The sequence below is a fragment of the Mycteria americana genome, chromosome 3 (assembly GCF_035582795.1).
Source record: "Mycteria americana isolate JAX WOST 10 ecotype Jacksonville Zoo and Gardens chromosome 3, USCA_MyAme_1.0, whole genome shotgun sequence".
NCBI lineage: Eukaryota > Metazoa > Chordata > Aves > Ciconiiformes > Ciconiidae > Mycteria > Mycteria americana.
The window spans coordinates 75,612,808-75,635,339 of NC_134367.1; the positions used below are offsets into that span (position 1 = coordinate 75,612,808).

Sequence of the window (22,532 nt, forward strand, 5' to 3'; positions counted from 1 at the left end):
TCAGTTTTAGGTACACTTCATACAGATGACTTTTTAACTCAGGTACTTTTAAACTTCCTCTCAGTGTCCCAAAGCATCTACAAATTTTCCAGTATTCTTAGGACTGGAATCCCACCACAGCCCATTCTCAAAGACAAAGAAATTTTGAGACTAATTAAAATAGGAAATTCATGCTCCCTTAATTAAGCTTCCTCTTGCCCTGTCCCCTGCAGGACACGGAGCACGACTCAACACCCAGACAGGATGTGCTCACTGCTTGACTGTGCTTAGCATTTAGTATGTGATAAGATTATGAACTACTACAGATGATGGAAGTTTGGCTGAACAACACAAATATCAGTCCAAAATTTATAAATATTTGCTACATCCTGAAAGATTTCTGTTCATCTGGAAAATACAGGCTAAACCTGTAGCCCTGTAGCCCTGACTCAGGTGACTAACATTGCTGTGGGTAATGTTTGTTTTTAAAGCATAGGAGAATGATTGATATTTTAAACAAAAACAAGTTTAAAAATCAAACTGCAAACCATTTATTTCCTCCTGTCCAAACACACCCCAGTAGCACAAAACCAATGTGAGCTAACCCAAACTGTCACATAATACTGTACTTATTTATCTAGCAATGCTGAAGCCAAGCACTGAGTGGGGGAGATACTAAGAGAGGGAAAGAGCAATAAAATTAGTGAAATTAAGCTGAAGCAAACAAGTCATCATTTCATGTATCTGAGGGGGAAAAAAGTAGGTTAATAAGGAGAATTATTATTTAATAACTAGAGGCAAAAAGCAATGCTAATACAAGAAAGACTGAGGACCCAGGAAAATAAAGGGCAGGAGATGAGACTATCAGGGGTGCACATCTTACAGAACTGAGCCACTATTTCACCACTCACATTTTGAAGTACCAGCAAGGACAAGATCAGGTCAGCAAGCTGGAAATAAGAGCAAAGGGATCACAGAGAAGTGGAGATAAAGTGAGGTATTGAACTGCCCAATTTGCACAAACTAAAGGAAAGAGGAGAGCAAAGGCACCCAAACCTTGCTCAGGGAGGTCTGGGGAGAACCTTTTCAAGGCCAGCTGATGTGGTGCTGCAGAAGCTCAACATGGGACCATAAAAAAGCAGTTGATTAAAAGTAAATCTTACAAATAACATTAAATACTTAGAAGGTTTAACATTTGAAAAAGTGTGGGCAAAGAAACATTTAAAGAAGTACCAGGACAGCCAGTGATGAGAGGTGCAAAAAAGGGAGTATCCTTGAGAGTGAGAGAAATCAAGCCATATCTCTGCAATATTTATCTGGTACAGTTGCACCTCAAACCTCCACTGAAAACTTTCAGCTTAACACAGGATACATATTCTAAAAGGAGCACCTTAAATGCAAAGCAAGTGACACCAGCAAGTGATACCCCCACAAGGCACAGAGTGACTGACAGCATGGAATCACATAAAGTTATTTTACAAAGAATCTGATGAAAGGGCAGATTTGGTATAAGGTTTTGAAAAGGGAAGGGGAAAAAAAAAAAAAATCACAGGCACAAAACTTCTGTGTTCCTCAACCAAGGACATCTTTATTCAACATCCCAACCACACCGACCAATCACTTAACTATGCTGAGGAAGTGGAAGAAAGACCTCCAATGGGTTTTGGTTTGTTTTTTTCTCCACTTTTCATTTTCTACCTGAAAAAGCACAACTTTTCAGCTTGATGTAGTTTATTAGTAAACTGCAGCTTCAGCGAGGAATGAACAGTTCCTGCTAAGAAACAGCAGTGAAGCGCTGCCATGGAGAATCAAACCAACAGACAGCTGTGATCCAGCTCGCCTCCTCTGGCAATGACTAATAAGCAACACTTCAATAGACAGTGAAATGCCACCTACTAATAATTCATGTTTGGTATGGCACAGTATCTTCACATGATATATGGGAATCTCTTGGTCCCTACCAAAATAACTGTTAGAAAATAATCACCCAGTCATCATCTAAGAAATATCTGCCATTGAATACTGTGCTCTCGCTTGCGTAGGTGTACAAAAACCAAAGTGATGCACAGGGATGCTTTAACTTTGTGCTGTTGCAGACCATTAATACAGCTCATATTAAATACTGGACTAGGACACCTACATCCGATACTCACAGTGACAGTGCAAGAATATTGCCTTTTTGAAAAATGAAAGAATAATCTTTAAAAGCTCCTGAATGCACATATTAGAGTCTTAACCTCAACACGTAACAAAATATCAGTTATTCTTTAAACATAAGGGCAAGGACTAAACAACCCAGAAGTGTTCTCTCCTTCACACTGCTGCAGTTCACTAGTGACCCAAATTAGCTATCCAGCAACATTGCTTCTAAATTTTTCTACTTCAGAATTATGTATAAAAACTACCATTTTCATAAATCAATTTGAGATCTTCAAATGAGAGGCACTAGCAGTATTATTTGTTATTATCATACATATACTATAATCTAGCATGACACACAAACAAGCCCTTAGAAAATGACCTGTAGAGATCTATCACCTCCCACTGACCTCCTTCAAAACATATTTGGTTCTGTTCCAGCCTTTTATTGCTCTTTGGCACTAGTAATCCACCATTTGATCATTATAAAACATTCACAGCAGATGTGCCTACAAACAGAGCATGATGATTAAGTGGATAAGAACAGGAAGATATGAACTCTTAAGAAACACAGATCCTGAGTTTATGCTAATAACTTTACTTTAAAAGACTAAATTAAGGAGAAACATATGCAGATTTCCTTGAGCTCTTCTATTTTGGATTTAAGTCTCAAAAGTGCTGCTCATGTCAGGCAACTTTTTCTGTAGTTCCTCACAGTATTCTAAGTGAGCATTACTGTATTACTAAGCATTTTCCCAAATTCAATTTTTGCCCTCACTAAACACCACAGCAGAAAAGACATCAGTGTTGTGTTGGCAAAGGGGAACATAGTTGTTATGCAATTAGCTATATAAAGCTGTATTTGTTCTCTTTCCCTGTTTACACCATACAGAACAACAAATACTATAAGATGGAACTAGCTTCACTAGAATGAATTTGTCCAATGGCAAATACGTCCTAACCTGATTACTGATCAAAGTTGGTGAGACAGACTCTACATTCTACATGAATGAAGGTATCTTGTAGATGCAACAGAGTTTTTTATTGTCAAAAAATAATTAGGAATCAATACCCTATTATATACAAAACCAGAACAGAACTAGCAAAACCAGAGAGCTGGAATAGCGTGTTATAGTTACAACAGTACAAGGCATAGGTAAGTTTTAGTTCTCAAACAGTTCTGAGTCATCTTTGCAGTATAAATCTGTATGGGGTGGGGGGCTGCTATTACTGGTCAATTTAGTAACATATAGAAAGCCACTTACATAATTCTACTGAATTTACATTCAACAGCCTTTACATTCAACAGCATATTTATCTATAAAACTTAAGCAACTTACTTTGCAGTGGTCATACTGTTGCTGTAAGGTTGGAACATCCCCTCCAATGGGCATTTGCTTTTTTAGTTCTTCATCTTTTGCATTCAGCCATTTGATTAACTCTTCCAGGGATGTCAGCAATCTGTTCCATTTCTCTGCACTGGCCTCCAAGTGAGCCCTGTGAAACAACATTAAAGCACCTTTAAAGCCCTGAATAGCAAAAACAGCATGGCAATGCAACAAATAAATAAAATTGCTCCATCATTAAGATAAGAGTGTTTCAAGTGCTTAACTGCAAAGCAACTTTGTGTTAAAAAACCCTCTACTTCAAAACATTTTGCACAGCAAATCAAAATGAAAGGAAAAATGGGGGAACAAAGACAAATACGTACCTGAAGCTTTAACTTATCTAAAACCTTGAACACTGCATGTCTACACAACACAAAGAAATGCTGTGTTTTGTTGTGACTCCACCACCGCAGCGCATGAAGCACAAGTGTCATTTTGTGAGCTAGAGCACTGCAAAACTGAACTCTCTCATGCCAGGACCTTGACTCTCCAGTAGCAAAAGCAACAAGTTCTCCCAGCAGTGATCAATAGTAAATTGCTTGCGCTGCTGAAAATATCAGTGACATGGATTATTTAATACATCACCTTTAGTCAATGGTGAGTAACTATAGAATTAACACAGTGAATCTGTCCCTCAGTTTAACTGACAAAACCTCCAGATTCCACAATACCCTTTTCTATAATTTTCAAAAATACCTCGACTTGATGGCTTCTCCCGGCAGTGCCTACACAGCTGCAGGGAAATCTTCGAGAGGGACCAGCTACCCTTCTTTTACTGCAGTTGTTCTATGTTATGGATCCATTTGAGACCAGCATGTACTTATTTTATATCAGTAAACAACAACTTCCTTCTCCATACGGGTGATGGAGAAGAGTTAAGTCCTTTACAGTGTAGTCTGACAACAGCTCTACACCTTCCTGCCCCGCTTCTGACAGATCAGTGAACTGAACTTCACTATTGTTTCCTACCTTTTCCCTCCCCTATTTTGCGCATGGTTTTTTATCTTTTTTTCCGATTCACTGTAACTCACATCTTGAAACTTTCACCTGGCTTATCTTGTATTATCATCTCAAATGGCACTCGAGTGAATATTTGGGCCTGATACGACAATAATTGGATTGAAGGGGTGATGTGCTGCAAGGTTAATTCCAAGGCAAGCTTACATTTGGGTATGCTGGGATCTCCCAGCGATACTAGGATAGATGAACCAAAAAAGCAGTCAGTAAGAGTGTATGAGGGGGGGAAGATACAAAGAAAAAAAAAAAATAATCACATTTCTGAAAAGGATAAACTAACTACCTTTAGGAAGAGGAACCTATTCTCCTTCACTCGATCCAGGAAAGCACTTAGGTAACTACTTGGGAAAAAAAAAATTAAGTACTTGCTAGAAGCAACGTTTTACTGCCTACAGTTTTGTGCATCACAGTTTCTATCATCCCTTATTGCTCTCTCCAATACCTTTCCCTCAACACTGAATTCAAGCCACCTGCTCACAGCCCAGGCCTAAACAGCTGAGCCAGCATCCTGCCTTGCAGTGAATTACAAGCAAGCCATTGCATTTGCAGTTATATGCGTACTGGGGAAGAGCGTCCTGCCAGCCTTGGTTTGCAGACCAGCAGCTCCTGAGTGAAATGTACTGTCTCAGCTCTCCTGGTCTCTTTTCAGTTCTTTAATACTCACTAACCAGAACTACTTTCAAGGCAACCAACTTGTCCTTCCTGTACGGACAGTTAACTCTACAGCAAGTTAGTGCACAAGGTACCTGCTTCACAGCTGGAGCATTCACCATAGCTGGCCCCTGAAGCCCCCAGTCACACACAGGGGCATGCTCCCAACAGCACAGGGTGGTTCAGGTACAATGTGGACCTTCTCCTTTTCACGACTAGCTTGACATCTTGTCAAAAACGCCCTCAGAAATACCAAGCTGCAAAGCATTGCATATACGATACCCTCAGGCGCTAGGTACTCAGATCCAGCCCTCCTTTCTGGAAGTGAAAACAGAGTTATACTGCCTATTAATCAGGCAGAGGAGAGACACTGCCCTCTCATCTAAGCCAAGGCAGCCCGTGTCTGGAAGTTACCGTTTTGCTGTTAGACCCACAGATTGTTACAAAAATAAAGCATCTTTATTAATTTCTAGAAGCAACCACAATTGAAATGTTCAGATCTACAGCTTTTCATTTCACTTTGATAGTGAAATCTCTATTCATCATGACTTACTACTGTATCTAGCACATTTAAGCAGCTCTCACCTCTGAAAAGTGGCACTCTGAGGCTTCAGGATTCCGCTCTAATTATTTAGTGGAATTCTTGTATAAAAAATGAATGGGAATTTTGTAAGGGGAAAAATACCCCTGCAACTAGTTAGAGGACAATTTAAGGGTGACTCAATGTTAATTTAACATACAGTGCAATAATATTAATAGTGAAAAAAACCTAATTCGATATTAATGTGAATGATGTGGCATATGATACTAGATTAAATGCATTGTAATTTACCACTAATGAGTACCCGTGTGCCTGTCAGATTAATGACAGTAGCAAAATATCCCTAGCACATGGTTTCAAAGTCCAGTGCAAGCTAAACTTGTGGGGGTAGAGCAGTAAGGGGTGGGGAGGAAGTGGACTACACTAACAGGGATTTTAAAATTCTTCTCTGAACACAAAGTGAGCTAACCTCTGTCTTGAAAGGTCAAAAAGACGTTAAGGGGAAAAAAAAAATACACAGGGGAAAACATATCACATCAGCCTGGATTTTTCCTGAATGTCACCCTTCTAATCTTATCAGAAGCCATACTGAAAATAAAAGCGAGATGAAGCAGCAGCTGAAGAGTAGACACAAGCATTCAATTCTCCTGGGGAGCAGACACACATGCATTCAATAAACCCCATTCAAAGCAAATGCTGCACAGGACCAAGGGAACCAAGACATGCTCCAATTTGCATTTCAGTGTAAAATTTTAGTATCACGTTTAAATTTGTCATACAGACATTATCAAAGAGAGCTGATAAACTACGTTGAAGTTCTGAAATGTTTCTTGGGCTTCTTTGCTTTCAGGGACAGGATTCCTGGCCTTTGTTTTGGAATTGGTACTTCTACCAATATACAACCTGCAAACAAAGCTTCAGGTGTTTGTGCTCATGTGACAAATAAATTGGCAACCTCCAGGGATTTGCCAAGTCAAGTGGTGGCTTAAGAATCTGCTCTGATAAAAATACAGGTCAGTTACAGATGATTTTTCAGGTTTGAGCACTGGTTGGAGCAATATTTCCCAGTATCAACCACCTGGTATTCAGAAGCACTCCTAAGGGAATCCTGGATGAGCCTGAAAAACACAGATGCTCCCACCCAGCTGACCAGGTTGAGAGCATCCCCCCCTCCACCCAGGCTGAATAAAATCATCCAGAAGAGCAGGAACTCTGACATAACTCCCCTTCTGTTGACCCTGAGAGGCTCTCTTCACAGCAGGAGACCTCCTCAGCTTTTGCTTCTGCTATGGAGGTAACACTTTCCCTGCTGAGCGACAAGGGAACACATGGAATAAAGAGATTGGTGGGTGGTCTAAATATAGAGAATCCTTCTCTGTTTCTGCCATACTTTTACCTCTACCCTCCCCCAAACACACCCCAAACACTGGGGCACCTCCTGCCCCAGGAGGAATCTCTCCTAAACATGGGGCTTTAAAAGGCAGACCCGCACAAATCTGCAGCTTTGTTTTCTTCCTGGGAATAAGATAATAAAAAGAGAAAAAGAAGGAAGTGTGAATAAGTCTACAAGTAATTTCAAGGAGAGGTATACAGTCCTCTCAGGTGGTGTCATAGTCACTTCAAGTACAGGTTTTAAGTAGTTTCCATGCATTTAAAAATGTGTCACAAGAGTGCTGCTTTTCCAGTTTGGAACTCCCTTCAGTTACATTAGCAAGGAAGTAAAGTCACCACAGTGACTAGCACTATCAGCTCTGAGGACTGAAGTGATGAAGAAAAACCTCATACTACCCCTAAGGGAGAACAGTACTTTCAGCAACTAAAAAAAAAAAAAAATCAATGTAATCAGAATGTACCCATAGCTGAAAATATTCTAAAAACCAGAGAAACCTTAACTTAGAAGCACTATCCCAAGCTAAAACTCATAACAAAACAATCAGATTTTTCAATCATCAGTCCCAGCATCTAACACAGCTATATGCTGTTCTCACAAGACTCATCCATACAGTTTTGCTTTCCAATTCATCCTTGAAATAAGGTACACCAAGAAAGCAAAAGTTGAAGGCAAACAGCTACATCAATGCACTGACTTCATATCAGTTCTATGTTTTGTTATTTCCCTATGAAAGCTTTCATCACTGTTGCGCGAGTTAGAAAAGTGAACTGCAATCAAAGAACAGGGCAAAATACATGAATTTAGAAATGCTACGCTCCCTTCAGTGATGACTGAGATTTGAGAGGTTAATTTACTTCTCTCATATTTGCTCCAGTATTCTCTTCCCTGCCTCTCTTCTACTTGTAGCTCAGGGAACGTGGCTCTGCAGAATTGCGGGTACCAGCAGAGTAACACAAACATTGCAAACAGTAATGCTGCCCAGTGAGATGCACGTGCCATACCCATGCAGAAGTGAAACAATGGGACCTTATTCAGAAGAACCGGTATTTCCACTTTTTTGAGCATTCACTGCACAATCGATGTCTCTGTATTGCTGCCTTGGAACTCACAGCTGGCCAGGGTAAATGGCTTGAAGGCCCTTTTTTTGGCCATCAATTTCTCCCAAATTATGATCACCCCTAGGACAGGCCAAGCAACTGAATTGTTTTTGCTAGAACTCCACAGTTGCTAGATTGTTCTCTTATGAGCATATTTTTCTCTTTCTCTCACCTTGACTTATTTGTGAGTAGAGCTCATAATAGCCCAAGTTCAACAGCTCTTGCATTAAACTACTTGTGTGGTGGGGCCAGTCTCTGCAAGCCCCCACACCGAACTGCTAGGTTCCTCTGGTTCAAGCTCTGCCTGTGGGCTTTCACAGAGCTGATTTACCTGTTTCACTTAACTGTTTAGCAGGTTGGTGATGGGATAAGTGGAGACGAAAAGTAAATGTCATATTTTCCCCTCTATCTCACCCTTTCAAACTCTTGTGCCTGAATTCCAAGCTAAACTCATTTTTCTGGCCTTTGGAAAATTCACATGAATGCTTAACATTGTTCTGTTCTATTAAAAGAACAGTTTCCTTTAATCAACAAGCAAGCATTTGCAACTAAAAGCTCTACAAATTCTTTTCAATGTAATTCATTTTAATGTGGAATTTTATTCACATTAATGAATATGGTAATATCTACTTCCAAAATGACACCGCAAATATTTTAACAATGACGACATTTGGACAGTCAGTAAGCTTGGCACTGGTAGGGTCAAAAAATTGTAAAACGCATTCCTTGATCAATATGTATTTTAAAACATTTCTTAATTGAATAGCAGCAATAAAAAAAAATTACTACCAATATGGATCAAGACACTTAAGATGCAAGTCCTATCAAATTATTCATTTCAGTGGTAAAAACAACAACAAATCCCTGATTTCTCCTCACAGTAATTGTAGATTCACAGAATTACTTCATTGACATTGCTATCGATTTACGATAAGGAAAGATTCAACATACTTTCTGGAAAATTTAGTACAGATTAGCAAGTTACATTAGCAAGCAACTGCGCAGCTCTGGAGAGAGACAAACAAGTAGTTAAGCCTTCATGGTGAGCAAGTGCACCAAGTTTTTATATTTGTGCTCAGGGGTCCTTTAGAGAAGAAAATGGAGATTTCATTTCAATGCTGTAGTCATATTTCTCAAGCCTTTTAGAAGACAGCAACTGTGCCCTATTCATGTCTTGACGTTTTCATTACTTACCTGATGTTAGCCGACTTCGCCTTCAGGTCATTCCAGCGCTGGTTCATGTCATCAAGCCGGTGCTGGAGCAGGACAGCTTCCTCAGAGTTTCCCAAGGCTTTCACCATCTTCTGTCTGTTTCCATCAATGCTTTTAAAGATGTCATTGTGGGCATCAATCTCAGCTTGGATGTCCTGAAATAGCAGCCAGAAAAGTCCAAACATCTTAGTTCTCTAAATAAAGGAAGGGAGGGCTTATTCTCATTAGTACTCCTAAGCACTAGGACAGAGTACATAGTCTGACTTTCTTGAGTGACTCTGAAAAGAGATGCAGAGGGGAAAACCTGCAACCTTATTAACATCATTATAAAAGGTCTAGCTTTCTTAAGTGTGAGAAAAGGAGTTTGCAAGTCATCCTTGACTATGAAACAGGACTTAGAACTCTAAACACTAAGTTCTTTGTATGTTTTTGTAGCACTGAAGGTAACTAATTGTCTACTGTTCTCCCACACACTTCACACAGTGCAGCATTTGCAAATGCACTAGAAACCATTTCCTGCTTAGAAATTACACAGATTCAGCCTTAGCTATGTTGTCGCTTTCCCCTTTGAAATAAAACATTGCAGAAACCTTACACAGCCCAGTGAAATTCAAACTCTATGTAGTGCTTTAGGCCATATGCAATGAAAGCTTTTAACTAAAACCTATGTCCTTAAACTGCAGCTAAATGACTACAGCTACCACAAGCCCATTTTTACAATTAAACTACTGTACACCATGGCCTGCAATATATGGAAAGGTAGACATAAAACAGTAGGATGTATTATAATCTGAATTTCACAGTAAATACTGAAAAGAAAAAGAAGTGCTTGTGATTTCAATTCAGCTTACTCATTCCTCCTCCCCTTAGAAATTAAACACATTTTATTCTCTGATCTACCATCTGCCTCAAGAAACACATTACAGATGTTGTCTTCATCTAACCGAGCACAGTATTATTTCTAAAACACATTGTAAGAGCAAACAAAACTTCCTGCGTCACCACCAATGCTTTCTAGCTTCCATACATCTATGTATACTCCAATAGAGCAATGTAAATGTGTGGAGAGCCAGGAGTATACCGGCTGTCTCAGTAGGATTAATCAGTGAAGATTGTGACAAGAACTTGATGCAGATGTAAACAAACTTCTTTTGCAAAGGAAGAAATTAAATAACTGAAATCCCTTAAAGGTTTTTATTCTTCCAGACAATTCCTCAGTAATCTCCATCTGTTCCCAGGAGCAGGAAAGGAGGGGGCTCTTGTACCTCCCCATCCTCAAGATGTAGTCCTGCATCTTAGAATGGCTGCTTGCACATCTACAATTTATAGTTGGAAACAGTGGAAAAGTAGCTATGAATTTGAGACAGCATGAAATCTTTCTTCAGTTAGGGAAGAAAGCGAAAGAAGTAAGGATACAGCTGGAGAAGCGGGGGGAGGAGAGACGGGGGGGGTGGGGTGGGGGCAAGAGAGCGGGAGGGAGGCATCAGTGAAGCTCTGGCTCTCCAGCTGAGCTACTATGTGACTTTGGACAACTACCTATTCTTTGCCCTGAGTTTCACTACTTTAAAACAGGTAAAAAGACACTTTTGCTGTCTTTAAGCCATCCTTATAAAAATCACCATTCTGAAAACAGATACAAGCAACAGTATTTAAAATGAAAAACCAAAATGGAAGTATCTGATGACCAGCAAACCCAAGTAAGACAACATACTCATCAGTTAAACAAATCAGAAGCGTATCTGAAAATATTTGCAGCTCCTGTCCTTATGCCTCCAACACGCAAGTAGACCCAGTGAAAACCAGCTCAAGTCCACAGAGCAGGAGATACAACCACATACATCAGTTACAATTTTAATTGCACGCTAATCTGGACTACAAAAGCTTGGTCATGTCAAATCCATTCCTATGCCTCTTGAAAGTTACAAAAGAAACTTCATTGAAAACAAACTGATCTCTAATCTTCCATTCTACAATCACAATATTCATTCTAAAGCTATTGAGAACCTTCATAAAACATTCTAGCTTTGATTACATTTGAGAGGACACTTAAGCACGCACGCTTAAAAATGTTTCATTCAAAATAGGTTTGATTCTTGCATTTGCCAGTCATCACGTTACATTGATTAAGGCACAGTAAATCTGCTGTTCGTATTCTTGAGTCCCATCTGTGATGGCCATGTTGTGACAGCTCAGTTCAAAGAATCAACTTTGCTAATTAACTTCTCTTTCTCTTTTCTGATTTCCCTTTTCCAGGGGAAAAAAAGCACTGCCAGCTGATGGATAAACCAACAGGACTGATATTAAAGTTAATGAATCCCAGCGCATCACAGCCCTCAACAAAAAGAGAGAGAGAAATCCAAACGAAGTGCAGCAGGAAGGTGGGATGTGAAAAATGGCTAATGGCAACAGATGGACGCATTAAGTTCCCCAATAATGATATAAAAGATCTTGAAGATTTTTATTCAGGCATTGTCCTCTGTTGGAAGGCTAACAAGAATGATGGGCTCCCATCTTGTCCTAAGATTGCTGTAATTGGTAGCAATGCGTAGTAATCTCCTTTACTCACTGTGTTATCGTAATCTTTCAATTCTTATGAGATTTGTAAACATGTTGTGGTTGCCCTCCCTTAGAATTTCTTATTTCAAAGTGGGAAGAAGAACTGTATCCATTCTGTACACATCCCAATTCATGTTCATCTATGATCTATTACTTCTCTTTCTCCTGACTTTTTTTTTGGTCATTGCTTCTCCATATTCTTCTCCATTGTCCTCTATGTGGTGAAAAGGGATGAAAGAAGTTGATTATCCCTGCTCAGGCCCCAACTAGGATTAACTCTTATTAGATTTAATCCAATTTCAATTTTCAGTACTCTAAAAGCAATTATAAACACTTCCCTATTATCATGTGGAACCACCTATATCCAGAGTCACAGAGTCAACACACTGCAGGATGCAGGAGAAGAGGGACAAAAAAATTCTGTTGCTTTTGCAACATAAAGAGGGGGACACAACCGTGAAACACTGCTGTTCTTAGCCCAATGCAAAGCGGATCTGCCCTCCCAGTGCATGTAAAACAAAGCAAAGAAAACCAAACAAAAAGAAAGAAAAAAAAAGGGGGGGGGGGGGGGGGGAGGAGAAAAGAAACCTAAAGAAATAAACTGCAAACAGAGAAGGATTTCTTGCCAGCAGAAATTCATAGTTCTTAAACTGTAGTTACGTAGCTTTATCAACTTAGTTTTTGGAGGTATTACTACAGAGATGGCATATTTTGCTAATTTTGCAAATATTTATGTGCACATATCTGTTAAACTGGATTGATATTTATTGGTATGAGGTCAACAGATCTGTTTACATGCCCAAGTACTTGCAGGATTACGGTCCTAAATTAAAAGAAAGCTCTTTGAGAAAAGAATTCATCCTATATATAAAACAAGGTGCAAGTTTCAAAGTTTTGAAAGATAGAAAGGAGAAGGAATAACTAGGTTGACATTTATATACCCACTTCACCCTAGCCAGGCTATTAGAAGATTGCCACTTTCCTTAAATTCCTTTTAAGAATTAAGATCAAACTGCTGCCTGTCTTTTCCACTTTGGCCTGGTGATTTCAAAATCCCCTTATCTCTATTCTGAACCTCAGACTTCACTGCTTCTCTCCCTCTTTACCCCTCTAATGGCAGATGATTTACCTGCAGGATTCAAGCCTTCATTTTGTGCTTGGATCTGATTTTAAAACTTGTCTCCATAATAAGAAGCCTACTTCTTGCTTTAATTTCAATCAAATAAAATGCTAAATTATCATATAATGACAACTGAAGAGCATGTGTCTTTAAAGCATGTATAAATATGGTATGTGACACTCAATAATGCTATCGATGGTCATTCTGAAAAGGACCCAAAGACGTAGCTGACTCCAGTTGGAGTTGCTACTGGAACAGCCCAAAGGCAGACTAGAGTGACTTGCCCAGGATAAAAGAAAATATATGACAAAGATTTGAGCAGAACCAAACTTTGTGACTCCAACTCCAAGGTCAACCAGCTATCGAACTTTTTTCTTTTTTCCTACTTACAGACTGCAAGGATATTTTAAACAGTTACAACAGTAGACATAATTGTCCTTTAATTAATCATTTAAACTATTAATCATTTATAAAGACAAAAAAAATTCCTTTAAAAAATTAAAAAAAAAAAAAAAAAAAAAAAAAACAAACCCAAAAAAACAACAAACCAACAGCATTCCCATGAGGATGGGCATTCTAGTGCCTTTTCTCTGAATGACGAGTCCAGAGGGCCCCTAATGCATTCTGCAACCCCCCAACCTGTTAGCATATTCACTTCCACTCGTGTTTTTTCAGATTTTATTTGTTTATACTGTCTTCATTGGTACATTGCCATTAACACAGGCAAAATATTTTCCTCTTTAAAGGGCCTGAACTCTTCTGTTGAAGGTAAAAACATGACTGGTGGAAGAAAACTCCGCATTTCCATGCCAAAATTAAAGTGGAAGAAATGGTGCATTTTATAACACGCAAAATGTTACTCTATTCCATTCTCTCCATTAAGAATCCTAGAGTAGTTGAGCTTTACGATACAATGATCTAACACGGAAAGTTATTTTCTTCTGTAAGGTAAACAAACAGATGTTCCTATAATGTTACAGATTCTATTATCAAGATCCCTTAATCAACTTTTTACTACATATGATATGACACAAAACTCAACTTAGTCTCTTACAAAAAAGGTCAACAGCATTCTATACCAAATCATAACTTCAGGGGTTTTTTTAGAACAGTTACATATAGGACCTATCAACGTTTTACTCCAGTGTTTTTTAAACCCACTATACACAGCAAAATTCTGTATTACACCCCAATTTTTAACTATGTTTATTAGGGAACAGAATTCCACTGAATTTCTATAAAGATCTGACTGCAGAGCAGGGATGGCAAGTTGTGGCACACAAACTACACATGGCTTGTAAGAAATGGGTGTACAGGTCCAATGCTAATGTTGTGCCAACAAGACTGGCAGTGTTTTGTGTTGGCACACAGAGTGCTACATAATTGTAATCCCCAAGTACAAGCCACAGAACAGGAAAACTGTTGTGGCTTTTGAACCACATGAAAATCTTAAGACGAGTTAGTAGGGTTGAGGTTGACTCCTCATGAATGAAAAATAGCTTGAAAAACCTGCATTTTCCCCAGCAAAGGTTAACCCCAGGCTCTTTTGCCAGGACAGTTTTGTACTTCTTCCACCCAATACATATCATGCCTGTGACTGGAATAGGACAGCAGACTTGGTGCAGGTACAGGGAACTGCAAGTCCCACAAAAATGACTGCCCATTGCCTTCACTGACAATGTTCAAGTCAGCCAAGACATAGTTACAGAAATGCTGCACTTGCCTCTTTTAGAGGTCAGGAATAAAGGTGATGACTACTCACCAAAGTATCTGCAGAAAACTTCCAGCTGGAACGGCTGGAACACAAACGTCAGTGCCAACCTAAGGACATAACTGTATGCCACAGACATCAGCCAGAACATCTTTCTTTGAGGTCTCTCAGCAGGTAGCAAGGGAATGGATTTTTTAATTTTTTTTTTTTTTTTAATAGCAGATTGTTTAGTCTGTATTGAACCAGATACATTTTACCTGCTGCTGCCATCTGCCTCTGGGAACACTGCTGTGTCAGATGTTCCCTTTAGCCTCTGCTTCACTCAGAGCTTTTCACTTTGTGATGACTCTTAAGGAGGGAGTAAGAATCAGGGCATGATACAGGTGTATGAAAGTGGCCACTGTGAACGAGAAACGGGATTTTTATTGCTCTCTTCCTTACAAATGGTGGGGGTAGGAGGGAGAAAGGGATGCTGTTGTAAAAAGAGATGGTTAAAAACAGAAAAGTCTCTGAAGAACCCAGGTTCTCATCTCATCCAGGGAGTCTCTCCTCTGGTGTCAGAGGACAGTCATAACTTCAGAAAGGCTCATCCCATCTGCTGTTTCAGAGGCCTGCAGTGGCAGTTGCTGTTAAGCCATCAGTTTATAATGAATTCACATTCAGAACAGCAGTACACATGCAAAACCCTTGGGCAGAATTGCCATTATCATAAATCCACCAGTGTCAGAAGTGTATATAAAGACAGACATTAAACCTCTCTAAAGTGCCATACACAGACCACACTGGGTATCACTACACCACTGTGACTATAGTATAAGATCAAAGCAATTCACAAAAGCAATTGGCTTCAGCTATGACAGAAATTTAATTACTACTTAAGCTCTCAGATATTTCAGGAAGAAAAAAAACTTTTTTGGGGAAAAAAATCACTTTGGGATATTTTTCACATCTAATTTTCAAATGCTTGTACTACCAAAAGCCTTGCACCGACACTTCAAGTTTCCAAAAAGCTGTCTTGACTTGCACTTAAACCTAATGGATAGTATCTTAACAGGTGACATATGGTGTGGGTAAGGATTCATTTCATCTCAAGAACGATGATGCACTTAGGAAAGCTGAGAATGCCAGCCTGCCTTCGACAACCTCTGTGGCTCCATCGCATCGCATTGACTCAACATCTGAGGGGCATCATAAATCCGTTAATACTAACTCCAGCAGTCACATAATTGTGACTGAACAAAGCCAAAGTGGCCCTGCCCACTCCAGTGTAATGCGACTGCTTTTGCATAGGAAGGGAGTGCCGTGCAAGCTTCTGCAAATGCCATCTGGCTTCTGCATTACGACCACAGTAACAGCACTCGTAATTCTCTCCTTGCAACATATATTAATGAATCCAGAAAGCTGAAAGTAGCTTGCAAGCCAGGATCGCTGTCATAACGCTGTTTCTCCTGGCAGCAAACTCCCCAGTTAGGAAGAACAGGATGGGTGTGTGGTGAATCGTGAGAGGGAGAGATGAAGCAGGGGAGGAGGAGGGGAACTTGCTCAAAAAAAAAGAAAAGGAAAACTTGCTAAATAAGCACAGATTAGAATTTGTGGTCGAAGTTCACCAACTAAAATGTTAACTTTCTTCTCCAGCACCAAAGCATCCTTCTATGTTGTGTTACAAATTTCAGCACAGTAGACAACAAAATGACACAGTAAGCTTCAAGCTAAAAAATACAGCAGAGCTGTGAGAGTCTTTTTGTTCTGTTTTGGTTTTGTTGAGAACTGCTACGCTCAATTCCTTTGAGATGAAATAAGACACTGGAATATTCAAAATCACAGGGGAGAGCCTAGAGTTTGCAATGCCAGGGCTTGTATGGTTCAAAAAACATTAGAAACATTGGTTTCAAAAATTTTGTCTTAACCACGTCATGAAGCATCTCAAAGAGTCCAGCATGTGTCCTAATCTTTACAGGCTACCAGCAGCAATTACAAGAAAAGAGTGAAACCCTGCTGACAGACTGGAAGCAAGAGAGGAGCAAGCAATCTACACAGTGAAGAAATCATGTCACAAATGCTTTCACTGTTACTATTAGCTATTTCTGGAAGAGTCATGCTGATGGGATACTGAACAGTATCTGTCTCATTAGCTCCAAAGTTTGCTACTGTAGGAAAGTAAAAATATAAGAGTTTAAAAACCCCAACAAATCCAAACCAGTTTATAACAGTCTTCTGAGCACCCAGACTTATTACAACTTTGAAATTAACCAAAATCATTATACAAACCCAAAACAAAGAGTGGCTTAATTTTATTTTCTGAGACTTTTACATTCATTTAGTAATAGCCATTTTACTACTGTTCTGGTGACCAGTGCTGATTTGTATTAAAAAAAAAAAAAAACAACACCACACATACTGAAGTTTAGAGCTTTAGGATAGAAAACCACAGAATCAGGCTTTACAATCTGCTCTCCTGCTTTGGGACCACAGAGTTTATGTTTTTTATCTTAATGCGTAAATAAACTACTATATATTTTGTTAAAGACTCTGGTCTTGCAGGGCACAGGAAGTTTGTATGGAGAAATGTTATTAAAAAAAACAAACAAAAGAAAACATAGTATGTAAAGCCAAGCTAACAATGGTTACAAACATACGATCCAGGTTTCATTGGAAGTGCTGACAATTAGATGAAAACAATCTGGTTTTGAACAGTCTCATGTCTCTTGATAATCAAGGCAATCACTGCAAAGCCAAGACTCCTGCCTCTCAGCATTACTGTTACCAAATGTCCTGGTAAGAGAAAGAGTAACTCGCTAGAATAAAAGAAGAACAGATGAAACGATGGCAAAAGCGGCACATTCACTGGAAGTAATTCTACTTATAAAAGCCATCATAAGATCTTCCAATTTGACTAAGATAACATTCAACTAAATTTAACAGCAAACTGCGGAGCACTTCCTTTATGTCAATAGTGAAGTAAGGTCACAGGCATCCTGGAAAGTCCCCTTATGCTCTTGACTTAGCAAAGTCCAGACTTTTCTATCATTTACTTTGAAAAAAAGAAAAGAAAAGAAAAGAAAAGAAAAGGAAAAAAAAAAAGAGATGACCACCACAATCAGAGCACATGCTCTAAAACTAATCTTGCAGAACCTGAAATGGGAAAGAGAAGCAGCATTAGACTTCCATATTTGAGGGGCAGTCAAACAGGGGTCACATGAGGACCTTAACAGCAATACAGAAAACCTAAGTTTAACATCAACCTGCCCTTTTCACTGGGTAGTCTTCAAAGGCATAAGTATATGAAACTGAGCTTATCATACCTTTTCAAATTTTGTCAGCAGCTCACGTAAGCTGAAGTTCAGACCAATCATCATTAAGCGTCCCACAAAGCCTACATTTTCCTGGTACGTCCTCCAAGCCAGGTCTATAGCTTTCAAAAGGTTTCTCTCTTTTTCCACCTATACTGTCTCAAAACTCTCCGAGGGCTCCTGCGCGTGCCCCTCTCTCGGGCTGTGCTCCCCCAGGGGCAGTTCAGGCAGCACCATTGTCCCAGCCTCCCCGTCCCTGCTCCTTCCCACAGGCTGGGCACCGGAGGGTGAGCCGCTGACGCCGGGCGATGCTCCTTGCAGGGTTAACCCGGCCCCATGGCGCTGTGGGGATCTCCTCGTCTCCGCGCCTGGCCAGGACTGCCTCCGGCTCACCTCAGCAATGGCCTGCAGGCTCCAAGTGCTTCTTGCAGGCCTCAAGCTCAATGTTTGGTGTCAGTGACCCCGAGCAAGAGAAGCTATACTGTGCAGGTATATGAAGGATGCAGAGGGTGGGAAGGAGGAGCAAGTCCTTCCATGTTGCTCCATTCAAGAGAAAAAAATACAAAGAAAAAGAAGAAGAAGAAAAAAATCCCCAGAGAAGCTTCTGTTTATAGAAAGCACCAAAAGCCAGCTTTTCAGAGAAGTCGAAATGGGACGAGGCACACTTCAGCCCAGGAAACACGGCAGCGTGACTGGACAGGAGGCCACCTCTCCTCTCCCTGCCTTCCTCGCAGCTGGCCACCAGCAGGCTGGTGTTGCTATGGCAGTAACCAAGCCACCTCCAGCCCTCTTCCCTCCACCCGCTTCGCCTCGCCCAGGGGATGCTGCACCGCTGAACAGCCAAGGCCCATTAAAAGAAATCTAAAAAGTCACTTCCTTTGTTGAGGCAAAAAAAAAATCTCCAGCAAATGATCCTGCTGCAACCTCCGAAGCCTTTGCTGGGGTTCTCCTCCTTTGGTCCTGTCTGCTCTGACAGCCGTGTAGTAATCTATTGCCGGCATTTGTTTATTATTGTAATCAGCATCCTCCCTTCCAGCAGCCCTGGTGCTGTTCTGAAGCCAAGCACACTCCCCCTTCCTGGAGGCCTCCCCGCTGGAAAACCACCGCCACCCCTAAGGCTGCAGAAACCCCAGCCCAAAAACCCTCACTCGCCCCTTTTCCTTCCTCTCGAAAGGATGGGTGGCTATTTAGTCACTGAACAGGTTTTGGAGCTGTAAAAGCAAGGGGTGCTCCACAAAGCCTACACGCGCCCGCTGCCGCTCAGGAGGGCAGACTCGGCGCAGGCAGATTGTTTTCACATGAGCCTTCGCTTGCCCGCAGGAAACCTGACACCCCAAGGGTGGCTACTAGGAAATCACCCCGATTCAAACCATTCCCACTGGAGACCCTGCGTGCATGTGAAGGCCTATTTAAGCTACTATTAATGCTTTCCGTACAACCACACATTACTCAACCGCCAAAACCAGCTTGAGTAATAGTTGCCAGCAAGTCAGAAAATGTATAATTAAAACCAAACCAACAACCCATCACTTGCAAAACCTGTTACAACTATTTCTCCTATGACCGTGCTGGGTATCACGTGTTGCTTTTACTTTCTTTTTATTTCACCTAACTGTCATATAAAGTACCAATAAAGTCACCAATGGCAAAACTGTCTTCGAAATTATTCTCAGCTAGTGGGTTATACCGATATAGCCAGTATGGGTCGGGATTTTAAAAATAAACTCTGGAGGGGAAAAAAAAAATACAAACACTGGCATTAGCAGGATTTTTGCTTATTTTATTTGTACTTTGCCGCCTGTCTGTATGTTTTATGTGGGCATATTACACAAACTGCAGAAGTGCTTGCAAAATAAACTGAGAAAAGTTTTCCAGACAAAGGCAGCAGAACTAGACCAGCTTTACTGCACAACTGACAGGTCAGCACAAACTAACTGTATTTATTCCACTGCTTATGGAAGCAAAAAGCCCAATTATTAATGTGACAGTATCTAAAATCATGTTCAAATCCCGTTATTTTCTAAATTAACCACTTACAGAAGGAAAAAAACACATTAGAGTGAGAAAGTAAAACCATCCTGCAAGAGATTTAACTACAATCTCTATTTGAGCATCTCTTTTCTTCTCCTGCAAGACAGACACAAAGTTTGGATCCTGATTCCCATACACACTAAGGCTTCTTTCTGCTGCTCTTGCAGAAAAAAACCCTTGCAAAACAGGAAGAAAACAGCATTTAAATCCACTTCAGAGGTGCTAGTGCCTATAAAATGAAAAAGGGTGTCAGGCTGGATTATAATGAGGCTTCATAACTCCAGGACTGTATCCAAATACACAACATTAATTTTACGTTTATTCTCAGGCTTCATACTTAGATAACTTGTTTCCCAATTTTCTGTTGTCATCAAAAAAAAATCATACATTCTTGATCTTTCAGTACTATTAGATGCAAATGTAAATGCCCTCTGAGGTGGATAGGTACCATTTTGCAGAATTCTATAAAAGGTAATCAAATATATACACATATACACAATGTTGGACCAATGCTTTTACTAAAAACGGCTTTGAAAATTGTACTGAATACCAACTTTTCCAGTGGCCCTTTCACTTGAAAGCACACTGCAGTATTTGAGAAATTCTGAATTTGCAGAAGAAAAATAAAGTAACTGAAATAAGCTCTACATTGACATATATTTAATATAGCCTCTACAAAGGCAGCAGTTCTGTGGACATAACAATGTTGGATCGTAAGCTCCAGAAATACAACATACCTTTTAAGCCAGCTTTACTTTACTTGTTATTACTAAAATTTGTCATAATTTTCCATAAAAATATCTCTACATCCATTGTTGGCAATGAAAATGGATTTTATAATGAAAACTACAGATCACACACAGATGAAATATTTGAATGCTAGAGTCCAAAGAAACTCACATTCTGAGAGCATAAGCCCTCATGCAAATACATGATCTTCAGCTGAAAACAAGCAGAACACTAACAGTGCTGTAACAAAGCCTCCTTCCAAAATGCTCTTGTAGACACTAAGATCCACAAATGGGAATTTAAGACACTGGAGAGCAATGTACTGCTGATGCATTCAAGGCACTGTTGCAGAAGATCATGTGCAATGGAACTTCTTGTTACTTTTTGGTATTAGAGCAGTTTGGTGCATTTTCTCATGTCTTATATCATAACATAAAAACGGATAAAATTAATATAACCAGCTAACAGCACTTTATAGCCATTGGTAATGTTACTAATGGCAGCCTGCAAAATGCAAGGACCATCAACAGAAAAGCACTTTTATCAATGGTAGAAGAAGGAAGGTCAGCACAGCAGCCTGTGACACACAACTACAATCACATTTGCTAGCATCTGTTTTTAGCAGTGGGTTCCGAACTGCACGCCCTGCAAATCCAGGCTTAAGACCCTCATCATTTAGCAAGACACTTAATGCAGGGATTATAAAACTAATAGCAGAATTGTACATCTAAAAACTTAGTACTATAAAGAATCAATTAAAAAACCCCTAGTGAACCACGTTCAAAACACGTGAACCAGCAGAATCAACGAAACCAAAACTAGGTAAGGAAAAAGAAAAAAAAAAAAAAGTTATTCCCCTGCCTCTGGAAGGAAAAATATCTGATCAACCTGGAGATGATCCACACCTCTAAAGTTCAATTTCAGAAAAGATAAAAGTCTTTCAGACTTTAATCTGCAAAACAAGATTAAGTATCTGCAAAGACACTATAAAGAATTTGCCTCATACTTGAGAAGATGTGTAAAAAGTGCAAGAAAACTGTCATACTAAGCACAATTTGACTTTGGAATACGAACTAAAGAAAGGAGAAAATAAAGGAGAAAACTTTAGAAAAAGTTTTTTTTCTAAAAGAAAAATGGAAAAATAAACAGCAGCAAGAACCTTAAGAGTGAATGAACCAGGTTGTTTATATACAGAGCATATACATATATATATCTTATGTGACTCACAACAACGAGTAACAACAACAAAAAGATAAAAAGAATAGCGTTCCCTTGTGCGACTCAGATGTAAAGGATGCAGAGGTCAATAGGTGGTTACAGCAAATCAATACATCCTGGTTTCACTCAAGACACCCACCTTCAGGCAGGAACACAAAAAATTCACTTGTTCAAAAGCACTGTGGTATTTTCTCCTGCCTTCCAAAATAACTGGTGTCAATCTGATCAGGCAAGGAGAGAGCGCTGCCCTGTCCCTTCTACAGCAGGTCAGCATTTACAACACAGAATTCCAGCAAGGTCGGTCCTACACCAAGGCTCACTATCAACTGAACCCAACACCAGGGTTTCACTAAGCAGAGGTCTTCCAGCACAGCCTTGCTGATAACCTCTGCCAGAAGCCAAATCACTCAAGTGACACATTACCCCAAGGACCAAGAATTCATCAAGACAGATGGACAAA

General features: G+C 39.9%; 1 protein-coding gene across 1 annotated transcript in view; it reads right to left on the bottom strand.

The window, feature by feature from the left end:
• Window positions 1-22,532, bottom strand: part of UTRN (utrophin) — a 394,273-nt gene that overhangs the window by 127,155 nt on the left and 244,586 nt on the right. The window contains exons 53-54 of the mRNA XM_075499063.1: window positions 9,400-9,572; window positions 3,459-3,615 (exon numbers count right to left, since the gene is read on the bottom strand). Coding sequence (XP_075355178.1) covers window positions 3,459-3,615; window positions 9,400-9,572 — 330 coding nt within the window. The remainder of the gene's footprint in view (window positions 1-3,458; window positions 3,616-9,399; window positions 9,573-22,532) is intronic.